This window comes from Marmota monax, unplaced genomic scaffold (assembly GCF_021218885.2).
Source record: "Marmota monax isolate L192 unplaced genomic scaffold, Marmota_monax_Labrador192_F-V1.1 WCK01_AAM20220418_F8-fsc00014, whole genome shotgun sequence".
In the NCBI taxonomy this organism is placed as follows: Eukaryota; Metazoa; Chordata; class Mammalia; order Rodentia; family Sciuridae; genus Marmota; species Marmota monax.
This window is the reverse complement of record NW_026695222.1, coordinates 28795132-28808435: the sequence shown is the minus strand read 5'-3', so window position 1 is coordinate 28808435 and position 13304 is coordinate 28795132. Positions and strand designations below refer to the sequence as shown.

Here is a 13304-nt window from a genome sequence, read left to right as displayed (position 1 = left end):
GGCACCCGCTGGTGAAGGAGCACGTCCCGGGGCTACTGGAATTCCTCCTTTTCTGCTTCCTCCCCACTAGCATGGATGCCCCAAGTGAACAAAGCCTGGGTGCCTCTTGATTACAGCCCAGTGCCTCCGGCAGTGCTTGGCAGTAGGGTGAAGTCAGGTAAGGTAGTGAGGCAGCAAGCAGAGAGCCTAGGGAGTAGGAAGGCACCTGGCCACGGACCACAGTGGTGACAGAGGCAGAAACAGCCACCTTTGTAACCGGATGGCTGCTGGAAACGGATTTCTTTTTGTCTGAGAACTTATTGTCCAAATCCTCCTGGTTCTGAAGGTAAAAGAGGATAGCAGACACTGATAATTTTATTTGCAAAAAAAGGTGTCTACTTATGAAAAGTATTTCCCAAACGTCCTCTTCTATGCTATGCTGTCCTGTGTGTCACTATACATGGATGGATCAGGATAAAGGATCGAGTGGCCCTACAATGCAACACTCACTGCAAGGGGAAATTGTAAATCTTGCAAAAGACACAGGAGTTTGTAGAATCATGTGAATTCGCATTGGCGAGCTGCTGGGATCAAATATGGAACTGTTGTTGGGCAAGATCTGGCAATGTGAGCGGTCTGTCCAAGACCAGGGGAAAGTCATGATGAACTCTTCAAAAGAGAATTCTATTTGAATTTGATATTTGAATATCAAAGGATTCTGATAGGTCCTTGGGGAGACTGATGAAGACCTCAAAGGGTTTGCAAACTGACCCTTCTGCGGTCATGTTGCAAGAGTCAAATGACACTTCAGACAGCTGTGGCTTTCTGTGTTGTGCAAATGCATCTGCTGTTTTAAGTCTTCAACTCAGGACTCAAGTGGGAGATACTCATCGCTTGGAGGAAGGCGTTAGATTTGAACGTTTCATTGAATGATCACATTTCATGCTTTTCATCTCAGTATTAAAAAGCCAGGTTGTCTTTGCCAAGAAATTCTAGCATAAATGAAAGAAGGGAATTGGTTTGGGGCATGGAGGAAGAATTCCTGACTATCAGCTTGATCCAACATGTCTGGATACTCAGGGACGAAAACGCTGAATCCAAATAGAACGTGAGTGAAAGATAACCACTAACCCACTGTGTCCAGAGAGACCCTCTGAGGTGGCAGATTATCAGCCACTGTGGGGGCAAGAATGTGAAAGCAACATGCATGGACCCCACTCTCCTCTTGGCTTGAGCATCAAGCCACTATCATTCATGTGGCTACAGAATCTGGAATGTACAAAGCTAATGCAAAACCAGCCTCTGCTCCAGCACAAGCAGAGATTGTCAAAGACACAGCAGATGTTTGAATTGGTCTTGTGGGTTTTCCTTTTAATAAATTGGAGGATAATACACATGTAACATGTGCTTACTGCGGGAAGTGATTAATCTCTCTTAACCTTTTCCTTCCCTGCCTCTACCTTCCGCTCTTCTTTCAATAACAAACATCAGCAACCTGAAGTGCCTCATCAAACTTTGATGTGCAAACACATATAAGGGTCTGAGATATTCATCTATGGTGGTTGTATTTGTCATTGTGCGTTTTTATAAAAATTGGATCATGTTAGAAATATATTCAATTGCTTTTTTTCACATCATAGTTTCTCCTCATGGCCAACATACCAAATCCATCTTTCTTTTTTAAGAGCTGCATAATATTCCTGATCTACCAGAAGACATTTAGATCATCGCCTAATCCGTGGATACTCTGTTCTTTACACGGTTCCTTCCATGTTTACTATAAACAGTGCTGGACTGAGCTTCCATGTTCATAAATCCTAAACTGGTATTTTCCTCCTATAAACTAGAGGCACAAATATAGAATTGCTATAGCAATGAGCAGATAATTAAAAGCAAACAAACAAAAACAGCCAGATTTAATCTCACGAAAGGGTCCAGAGATTCCCATTTCCAGAGGGTGTGACAGTGTATCTTTCCCCATTGATACAGCATGAAGCACCCTCAGATGGTAAGCAGTTCAGTATCAGAGCTCCCAGCTGCAGACAAAGGCAGGCTTTGATGATGGGGGGCCTGGTGAAGATGGAGTCATGACACAAGAAGACAGACTCTGGGAACATGAGCCAGGAGACAGAACCAGCAAGGGCTCTGGGGAGAAGGGAGCAGAAGTAGCCATATCAGGATGGCCTTGCTCTCCCACAGAAAAAGGACAAAACAGTCAATGGACACATAGAAAGGGGCCTAGCAGTGTCAGAGAAAACCACCACGGAGTGCCAGGTCACATCCACGAGGCTGGGCCAAACCAAACAGGCAGACAGCCACCTGGAGAAACCGCACCTCCACACAGTGCCCGTGGGAACGTGAAGGGCTCAGTCGCTCTGATCCTTAGAAAGTCAAACACAGAGGCACCGCGGAAGCCAGCATTTCCACTCTTAGGCACAGCCCAGAGAATGAAGACGCATGCTCATGGAAAACGGCGCCCGAATGTTCAGCGTAGAATTATTCGTAACAGCTCATGGAAACCACCCCCATCTCCATCCCCTTGTGAATGAGTAAGCAAAACGAGGCCCGCTGAATAGAGGAGTATTTACCCATCAAGGGCGTGAAGCCCTGGCACAGGCTGCCGCGTGGATGAATCTCCCAAGCGCTGCCCTCCGTATGAGAAGCCAGACAGGCTAAGTAAGCAAGGGCATGTGGGGGGAGGCTGGGGGCGTCGGAGCTGGAGTCCGTGGTGCAGAGTGTTCACTGTGCCTATGCCCCACTGCATCTCATGGCATGAAACAATGTCCCAATAATGTAAAGAAAAAAAGTAACAGGAAAGATTTCCAGAAAAGACAGAGGGGGATCCAAAGCAGAGGGAAGGATCAGTTGACTCATCTCCTGTTTTTCGAGGTGGGCTTGCAACAGCGGCCACTCTTAGTAATCTCTCATCCGGGGTCTCCAGGCCATGTGGGCCTTGCATCCTAGAGTGAGAGCAATAGCCATGGGGGACATCTCCATATTCTGGTGTCTAATCTCTTGCTTGGAAAATTCAGAAATTTGAATGGTTTAAGTTGCTTGGAGCAATGCACACCCCCCCCCCCAGGCCATTTTAAAAAGGCTGACACATGAGCCCTGCAGGCAGCTTATTGGTATAGGATGAGACCACAGTGCTATGAGGTGAAGGGCCCCTGGCAGTGTCCACCACCGTCCCTCTCCGTGGAAACATTGATGGGGAGCACACACAATGGGCAGGATGCCCAGTGAGCCCAGCAACCAAGCCAGCACACTTGGAGTTGGGTCTGGGACTTCAGGGCTTAGTTCCTTCCAGATGGGAATGATATTTTTTTAAAGCTGTCTTTGTTGACAGGTATAAAGTAGGGGGAGGATCAAGACAACACAAGAGGTGGCCAACTATGAGATCTGCTTACGTCAGAGCACCGTGTGTGGCCAGCACAGTGTGGAGGTTTCTCAGAATTGGGGAATTTCAAGTCAACTCTTAAAATCAGACTGTCACTGAAAAGCCTCATTATCTGTGAAGGGATCCCCACAGAGAGCTACCCCTGAAGCTGAGTGGAGACAGGGAGCATCTCCCGTTCCCTGCAATCTCCACGATGTGCAGAGGTAAGCCTTCCTTGCTGCTCTTCAGTACCCTTGAGAGCAACGGAATCTCCTGGGGATTCCAGGAAATAGAGCCATCCAAAGCCCTGGTATATCTGATACCCTTTGCTAAGTTCTGTGTCCACTACAACAAAAGGTTGCAAGCACTGCTTTTATTTGAGTTGTGGAAACAGTTTTGTGTGTGTGTGTGTGTGTGTGTTTTAAAGAGCAGCCAGGCATGGTGGCACACGCCTGTAATCCCAGTTACTAGGGAGGCTGCAGCAGGAGTATACCTAGTCCAAGACGAGCATCTTCAGCATAGAGAGGCTCCATCTCAACAACAGCAAGGACAGGAGACCAATTAGGGGAAACAGCAGATACTGAGAGAGCACATATTTGTACCCATCCAGGCCAGGGACGTTGCCCCCTAGTTTTCTCTATCTAGGTAGCTATGATTTATGATGTTTGGTCTCCCATGACACTTTTCTCAAATGGTAATTGCGTCTATTCACCCTCCCTGCTTATTATATCATAAGCAGGAGCACTTTGCTCAAGTAAGAATTTTTAATTAAAAAATCTCCGTATATGTACGTAGTATGTATGTATATATACGTACATGCACATATTTACGTATATATATATGTAATCTTTAAAAGCAAATTTAGGGGGTTCTTTTCAGAAACAATTGACTGTGAACAAAAGGGAAGATTTTAATTTAGAGGCTCCTTATCCAAGTGAAACAGAGACATTCTTCTGCTTCTGAAAAACGATGTGTCCTGGCAGATAAATGGCACGTTCCTCCCTGCCATCCATTAGCAATGAGGACCGGGCAATTTTTTTTTTTTTTAAGGAGGGGACTAATGTGATGGGCTTGCTAGAAAAGGACCAGAGAAAGAGAAAACGGAGGCATTTTCATTTTCGTAAAGATCTGTGAAGTTTTAGGCATCAATGCTCCCGTGGGGAATCTGGCTGGTGATAAGCTGGGGACTTCTGAGCAGAGGGCAGGTGTGACGGCAGACTGCTTGCAGTGGCCCTGACTCCTTTATGTCGTCACCATGGCCCTGTGCAGCTGCTGTCCTCAGAGCTCCCTTATGAGGTCAATGTCATGATTCCCGTTTCCAGATGGCTCTCGATGGTATTAAACACCTTGCCCAGGTTACAGTGGTAGTGAGTGGCAGAGCCAGGACCTGTGCCCGGGTCTGGGAGACTCCAGGACTTCCGTGTGCTGCTGTATCTTCCCACAGATGTTGTGCCTTACAGAGAAGTTACCCCACAGTTCTGAAGGTCATGAGTAAGAGATGCGTCAGCTTCTAGAAACTCAAGGCAAAAGCCTGCCTCCTGTCTTTCCCAGCCTCCGAGGCCACCTGCGTTCCCTGGCCTGGCGTCCCCTCCTCCACCTTCAAGGCCAGCCCTTCAGCATCTCGAAGTCCCTGTGTGACATCTGCTCCTTTACTACACCTTCTCCTACTACGTCCCTCCTGCTTCACTCCTTGTAAGACCCCAGTGAGGACACTGGGCCCTACCAGGTAACCCAGGTTCATCCCCACCTCAAGATCCTTAATCCCTTCTGCAAAGTCCGCTTTTACTATGTAAGGTGACACAGTCACAGGTTCTGCAGCTCAGATGTGGTCATCTGAGAGGAGGAGTGGCATTGCTGTAGGTCCCTCCCTTATCTATCACATTCTGAGGCCTCATAAATACAGAAATTATACAAATAAACTGCGTTCCCTAGTGTATGTACTCAGCCGGGGGCTGGTGATCCCAAGGGGGCCAAAACTGGTTCTGCCGTGAGAATGGAGGGTTGTATTCTTCCTGTGTGCAGAGCGCAGGTGCCGGGCGCGCAGGTACATGGCACACGTGCGCCCCCATCACTGTGGCCAGCCGGGTTCTCTGGGCTCTCAAATGCTGCAGGCCTCCTGTGAGAAGGTGACTCCAGTTCTCTCAATTGGCCATTTTTTGTTGCTGAAAACGTTGGCTTTATCTGCTCACTCAGAGTTGGATTTGATGCTAATCCTTGCCATACTGCTCTTTGGGGGGGGGGTGCATGGCAACTTTTGTAAAAACATAAGTTGGAGAACAATTATCTTCCAGAAGGTTGAAGCCTGTTGGGGCATTTCCTCCCTGGAACATCCAGGCTTGGTCTTTATCTCTTCCTTTTAGCTTTAGGTAAGTAGCTGTCATCTCAGACGGGGCCAGGAAATGATTGCTGAATGTCACCAGGGGCTGTGGCATCTCCCGGCTCATGGCTTTCTAAATGGAACACTGTGTTCTCTTTGTAGGATGATTAATCGGGTCTGGCCTGGAGGAGGGGGAAGAGATGGCATATTTCGTGGCTTCTAACTCTGGGATTTCTGGGCCGTCAGAGATTTTGCTTTTCCTTCGGAGTTCCCAGAGTCCGCAGGTGAGCACACTCGGGGAGCCCGGCATCGGGGCAGCGGGGGAGGTGGGTCCCCTCCAAGATGGTCTGAGTGACCAAGATGCAATAGCTTCTCGTGTCATACGTGTGAAATGACATGTTCCATGTCACACATTTGGAGCGGGGATCCTGACCGAGGGCTTCTGATCCAAAGTCAAACCCCTCTGCTGCCTTATCTACTGTAATCCTGGTCTCTCCCGGCTTTCAGTCACATCTCCTCAGAAGAGATGAGGAAGGTTCTGGGTTGAATTGTACCCCCCACCCTCAAAGATATGGCAGTCCTAACCCTGTGAAAGTGACCTTATTTGGAAACAGCATCTTTGCAGATGGTCAAGTTAAGATCAGGCCAATCAGGGTGGGTCCTGGTCTAATGACTCTTTCCTTATTAAAAAGGGAAATTTAGACTCAGAGACAGAAGTGTTCAAAGGGAGGGAGGGTGCGGTGAAGGTGCAGGGAGAAGATGTATCCACAAGCCCAGGGGACAGGCCTGGGACAGCCCCCACCCCGCCCTTGGAAGGAGCCCATCCTGCCAGTGTCTCAGTTCTAACTTCTGGCCTGTGCACAGTGAGACAATACATTTCTGTTGTGTGTGGCAATTTGTTATAGCAGCTCCAGGAAACGAATTTGGGTGAACTTTCCAAGGAGTTTGGAAAGTTTGCTATGAACAGGAATGAGATGGACCAGAGAGCAGCAGCCCGCCCAGCATGGTACTGACCTTCATCGTAGTGCTGAACAGTATGGGTGGATATCATCACTGGGATCCCATTCTGATCACACACGCTGTTGGATGCCTGAAACACAACAGGTGGCTGTTACTGGGCAAGTCTTCAGGGAAAATTGGAAGAACTCCGGGAATAGCCTGAAGATCACTTCACAGAATTAAACTTCATTTACAGGCTGTTTCTAGTCACTCCTGAGCTTTCTATCATACCTCAGAGTAATGAAATAACCTCTTCAGGGCCTGGATTCTGCCCCCGCCCCCCCAATGCACTCTCTGGTTTATGCCTGTCTTAGTGAGTGTCACAGTCAGGCAGGCACCTGCCCTGGGGCACTGAGGCTCCTGGGCTCTTTCCTAATCAGGATGGAGCAAAAATTTAACATGCTGATTCCCAAACCTGGGGGTTAGCTCACTCCACCACCTGGCACACACCAACACAACCATCAGCCAGGATGCTGGTCAACAAGCCTGTCAGATTCAGGAGGTGCAGTGTTGTGTGCGTGTGTTGTGTGTGTGTGTGTTTTGTGTACTCTTCTTCATACTCCCTCTCTTTATCTTCATTGTTGTAAACACTTTATAATTTCAGGGCACTGCCCTGATTATTTTCCTCTTCTGTTACTTAGTATAGATACTTTCAAAGATTATAAAGACACATATACACACAAACGTTCATACTCACATGGGAAGAAAAACAGTTGCACAAGAGTATGTCATATAATGCCGTTTTGTGATCCAATAATGTAATTATACTCCTAATCATATATCAATCGAATCTAAATTATGTTAAGTATTTAACATACTATCTTGTTTTGATACTACTATTAATAGTAAGAACATGTACTAATAAATACAGAAGATAAAAAACTAAAGGCCAGCTCCTAAAGGTGGGACTCTCCTCCTGTGGAGGGAGGAGAGAGAAGGCTTCCCTTTGTGTTTTGTAATGGTCATAATTGTTTAAAATAAGTCTGTGTTCTCAAATCTACAAACACCATACCAAGAAAACATCAGACCACATGGCTCAGACGATGCTACCAGCTCTCCCGGGGGTCAATATTTATATAAATTTGATGTATTGAGTAAATAGACTATCTTAAATATTTCAGAATCAATTGCCTTTTTTAAAAAAATTGGGGGCTGGAGATGTGACTCAAGCGGTAGCGCGCTCGCCTGGCATGCGTGGGGCGCTAGGTTCGATCCTCAGCACCACATAAAAATAAAATAAAGATGTTGTGTCCACCGAAAACTGAAAAATAAATATTAAAAAATTCTCTCTCTTAAAAAAAATTGGCAGATTTCATTACCACTGTTTACTAATTCCTAATGAACAACAAGAATCTGAGAATGCCAGCCATCCTGGTGAGTGCGTTGGCGGGGGCTATGGCCTTCCTGGTGGTGCGAGTTGGCTGGGCCCACCGATGGGCTGCTGGCCTCCAGTTCTCTGCCTGCATTGCCTGGCTCCTGGAGGCCTGAGCTAAGCAGGCTTATCTGGACTTGGAACCATCTGGGGATTTGGGAAACCTGCAGTGCCCACCCCACGACCAGAGGTTATGATTTTAGGAGGTCTCAGGTGGGGCCTGGCATCGGGAGTTTCCAGAGCATCCCAGGTCATGCTAATATACACGCAGGTTGAGGCCCAAGCTGTGAGCATTCTCCTTCCCAGGCTTTCTTCAAACCCAGTCTTCTGTTCTGAGTAGGAAGCCCCTCTCCTCTGTGATCAACTTGCACGCATAGGTGTTTTTCCTGTCCGGATTTCCTCATTTAGCAAGGCTCCCAGCGTTAGGCTGAATTGATATAAAAGTACTGATGGTAGAAATTTAGTTTGCTTCTGGAAGTAGAAGGTCCAAGAAGAAACAAGAGTGTCCCTGGCCTCAGCTCTTGAATCAGCATGGGAGAGGGACCCCTCGTTAGCAAGACTGCATACTCCAACAGCAGGGAGCTTTGAAAACCCCCAGCCTGCTTAGCTCCCCCACAGTTTCTGGCTGAACTGGTGTAGAGGGCAACGCAGGCATCGCCAGACAGTGGTGTCTAAAGTGCAGCTGAGATCTGGAACCATGGATGCAAACCTGGGTTCTCACCCTCAGCCCTGTGTACATGTTGGGGCAGATAATGGTTTAGTTATGGAGTGGAACCACCTGTGTATTACAGCATGTGCAGCAGCAGCCCTGGTCTCTGTGCCTTAGACACCAGAAACACCCCTCCTGGGATGTGACTATCAAAAATATCCCCAGACATTGATAGGTGTCCCTGCAAGGATCGGCTGACAAGATGCTACAGTTGAGAGCCCATCTGGGAGTAGGTGACGAACTGGCTTCCTAGGGACCAACCACCTGTGTTCCAGAGGTGCCCATCTCTGCAATTTCTCATCGAGACTGAAGCAGAGCCCCAGAACCTGCATTTTTAAGCAGCTCCTTGATGGACCCCAGAGGTCTGAGAAGCCAAACAGCAATGAGGACAGGAGTCCTTCTCCAGCATGGCTGTGACGAGCACTGGGCAGTCATTGCAGCTTCTGTCTGTGACCACTACCAGCAGCCAGTTCCCCGTGTCCGCAGTGGCCCTACCTTGTAAGCCTCCGTTTCCGATTCTTTCTCTTGGTCTTCAACTCTTTGTGGAACGCTCATTTGGTTGCCCATTGTTCCTGCATTAGACAAAGAAAGAGACAGGGGGAGAGAAAGGAATGAAACCCAAGCCAAACCAAAGTCTTCAATTGACACTTGCAGCCAAGCAGCAGACCCCCAACAGGTGGCTCTTGGATGTTATCACGGGCCCAGGTTAGAACAGGGTGCTTATGTTCGCTTTGGGGGATGAGGGGGAGATTTTGGATCCTCACACACAACAGTCAAATGGCAGCTTTCAGTAGCATGTCATTGCTGGGGAAAAATATTTATCAACGTGAAAAGGGTATTGAGGGCAAAAGATGTTTTCTTCCACTTTTAGTGGGATTCCCAGCTATTCTATCAAGGAGACCTTAGAATAAGAGTAATTGGAATAATACTTAGGATTTTACTTTCTTCTGATCCTCACTAAATTAATCCCATTAAAGCCTCTCATAGTGCTGGCATCTCTTTTTTACATTACATGATAGAGGACAGGGTGGCAGTGTGGGTAGGAGGGTTCTGGATGACCACTGACATGGTCACTGTCCCAGACTTGGAGTGTCCCCAGGCCAGGGCCGAGTCTGCCTTCTCCAGCATTTTATCTCCTATTTCTAGTAGTGTGTCTGCATTTATTAGGAGCTTAGGGGTTATGTGTGAGTTGACTGGAGGGAAGAACCATTAGTAACTGTCTCCTGTGTCAGACCCTGACCCAGGCAATGCCACACCATCTTTTCTCTCAGAGCCTTGGTGTGTCATAGTGATGATGTGACCCATTGGCCCGATAGGGACCCCAACCATGGTTTCCAGGCACTTGGCCCACATGGACTCATTCCTCCCTGCAGTGCCTCAGAGCTCTGGCAGGCAGACGGACAAGCACATAGAAAATGAGGCCAATAAATACCTGCAAAACAGGTATTACTGCCATCTCATTCTTGACATGAGGAAGTTGAAGCCCAAGGAGGTTAAAATGCTTCTCACAGTTAATGGGGTAGAGGCAAGAGATGGGCACCGTCTGCTCCAGAATGTTCTGCATATTATTACCTCCCCTTGGAAAGAAGGGAATCGAGGCTCCAAAGGTCACCAAGGACACAGCCACAACATGGCACAGTGGGGGCTGGATGCCGAGTATGTCTGATCCTAGAACTAGAGCCCTTTCCCCCACTCCAAAGACCCGCCGTCTCACTACCCCACATTCTTTTTCCAGTTAGCCCTTCTCCAAAGTCGGGCCACTGGTTCATGTGCTCCAGTGGCTTTCAGAATAAAAACTAGGAGTTTTGGTTTCTGGCTGACAGCAGTCAATGTGTCTGCAAGGATTCCTGTGGGCTTCTCACCCTGGATGTGAGTTTTTAATTCCCAGTAAAAGATACGTGGAGAAATCAGAATTTAGGGAGGCTAAGAAAGGGCCATGGCTCCCACCACCTGCTCTCTCAGAGGAATTTGGTACCTGATCACATCCGGGGACTTTGTGTGTCTTCTGATCACACGGTGTCACAAAGCTGAGCACTATTGAAACCCACAGCACACTTGTTATTCTGCAACATTTCACGATGTGCATGCTTATAATGGGCCATCACTTCCATCTATAAATGGGACATTATGAATATAATGCAAGATCCTCAAGTCCAGGTCAGTAAACAAAGCTGTGGCCAAATTCAGCTCACGGCCTGTTCCAGTACCGCCCTTGAGCTAAGGATGGGCTTCATATTTATAAACAGTTGAAAGAATTCAGATAAAGAATCATGAGGTGCGATACATGAGCATCATATGAAGGTCAAATTTCAGCATCCGTGGTTGGAGTTTCTTTGGAAGACAGCCCTGCCCATTTACTGATACATTGTCTAGAATGCTTTTATGCTACAATGTCAGAGTCGAGTTGTGACAGAAAACATGGTCTCTACAGCTTAAGATAGTTACTATTGGGCCCTCTCCAAAAAGGTCACTGACCCCGCTCAGGATCGACCTTGGGGAATGAGGCATCTGAGAGATTAAACGCTGCCCCTGGTAAGACTGGCCAGGATTGCAACGTACTGTACACAAAAGTGATACGAAAACTCTAGTAAGCACAGTCATGATAAAGCAATAATAGTAACATCATTTAGTTAGAGTGCTCCATGTGTCAAGATGAGGTTCTAAGAGCTTCACTTGTTGTGAAGCTAATTTACTCCTTGTAACACATCAGCAAGGCAGTGGAATTATCATTCTAGATTTTCAGACGAGGAAAATGAGGTATATAGGTTAAATGTTTTGGCCACGGTCATACATAAACAAGAGCATACGTATATACACATGCAAGAATATATTTACTCACCAAATTTCTCCATCTATATTTAGCTTTTAACAGGTTTAACATTATTATTTAATGATGGGCCTACAAACATTGTAAGTATTCATTTGAATTTGATCCTTTTGGGGAGCTACTTTCAATAAGTGCTTAAGGTTATGATGTATCTGGGGCTGGGAGGTGGGGGATATCTGCAGGCAGAAGAGAACTTCTCCCCCCACGGAGCTGGGGTTACATGATCCTGATCACTGTGCATTTTAAGTGGCCTCTTGGCAGCTTCAGGGCCAAGGGGACTGAAAGGAGAATCCAGCCACACATCTTCTGCAGGGATCACCTGGAATCAGGTAACACCCCTTCTCATCAGCTGTTAGAGCTTGTGAAACTGCTCCTGCCTGCCTGACCTTCAGTTTGTAAAGAGCAGGATTTATATGGAACAAAAGCAAAAGGCTGCTGCTGCCACCTATTGGCGGATACACGAATTTACCCCACCTGCAGGCTAGGTCAGAGTGAGTGGGTGGGGAAGGTTTGATGATTGGCAGTTACTCCTCTGCTAACCCTTGGCAAGAGGACTACAAGTCCTCCGATGCCAAAAGGTAATTTAACTAATAAAGTAGTAATGATCACCACAGCTGAGGGGCATGGGGAGCCCCACCACGGGCTAGCCCTGTGTCCACCGCCCTGGATATAGCACAGCGTGACTCAAAGATAGGGATCTGGGCTCTGGCGTTTGGGACCCCTACTGACCACATGCTGAAGGAGTGGTGTGGGTGCGTTTCTGAGCCTCCCTGGGCCTCAGTTTCCTCCTCTGTAAACTGAGATAGTAATAGGCCTCATCTCAAGGGGTTGTTATAATAATTAAGCCCCAAACAGGGCCTGTAAGTGCTGGTCATGAATAGCATTATTGTTGTTATTATCACTGCTGTTCACAGTCAGATTGCCCCGAAGTTCCCTGATAGAACCCACTGAGGAATTTGGCAGCATCTCTGATCCCCAAGACCCTCTCACCCAAGTCAGGTTGGGGTCCTGGAAGCTGTACTTGTAGCAATTGCTGCAGTGATTCTTGTTATCAGTTACCTATAGAAAATACTAGAATGGTGACTGTATTCGAGGTTGTCCCAGGAAGGAGGACCTTCTGGGATTGCAGGACTTTCATGTTAGAGCCACAAAGTCCTGGGAAACCAGAATGACTTGGGGACCACATGAGCCGCTCAGGACTCTGAGGCAGGGACCCTTTATGCCTGTAACTAGACGCGAGGCAGCTCAGACAGTGATCCTATCTGTGATGAAGTTGTCTCCAGTCGTCCCCAACATGAGAAAAATCAACCAGATAGGGAGTTTTTCCTGATAAACTAATTCAATCAGAAGAGCTGGCTTTGTTTTGAAGAGAGAGAGTGGGGCGGGGGGAGAGTAAATTAAGTGTAGGTGTGGTGTTTAAACACCCTTTCTTCATGAAGCATTGATACTCTTTGTTTTGCTTTTACAGTCTGATTCAACATTAAGCCCTGTAAGCTACCTGAGGGCAGGATTTTGTTTTTGAAACTGGATCCATGTTTGAGGCCCCACCACTTGGCAAGTGTGGGTTGGGGCTACTGTTGGGGTTCAGGGGAAAATGCTTCTTTGCTTCCCCCTCCTGCCTCAGGTCTTGGGACCGGTCCTCAGACTGGGTAGTGCGTAGTATCCCCTGCATATGGCATTTTGAGGCCTCTGTGCCCAGGCCTCAGCCAGGCTGAGTGCAGGGAT

The 13304-nt window shown here is 47.5% G+C and overlaps 1 protein-coding gene across 11 annotated transcripts in view; it reads right to left on the bottom strand.

The window, feature by feature from the left end:
• Bcas1 (brain enriched myelin associated protein 1) overlaps nt 1-13304 on the bottom strand; it is a 97227-nt gene that overhangs the window by 79565 nt on the left and 4358 nt on the right. For all 11 annotated transcript variants that reach the window (XM_058575465.1, XM_058575466.1, XM_058575468.1 and 8 more), the window contains exons 2-3: nt 9248-9324; nt 6687-6762 (exon numbers count right to left, since the gene is read on the bottom strand). In XM_058575465.1, coding sequence (XP_058431448.1) covers nt 6687-6762; nt 9248-9319 — 148 coding nt within the window. In that variant the 5' untranslated portion in view covers nt 9320-9324. The remainder of the gene's footprint in view (nt 1-6686; nt 6763-9247; nt 9325-13304) is intronic.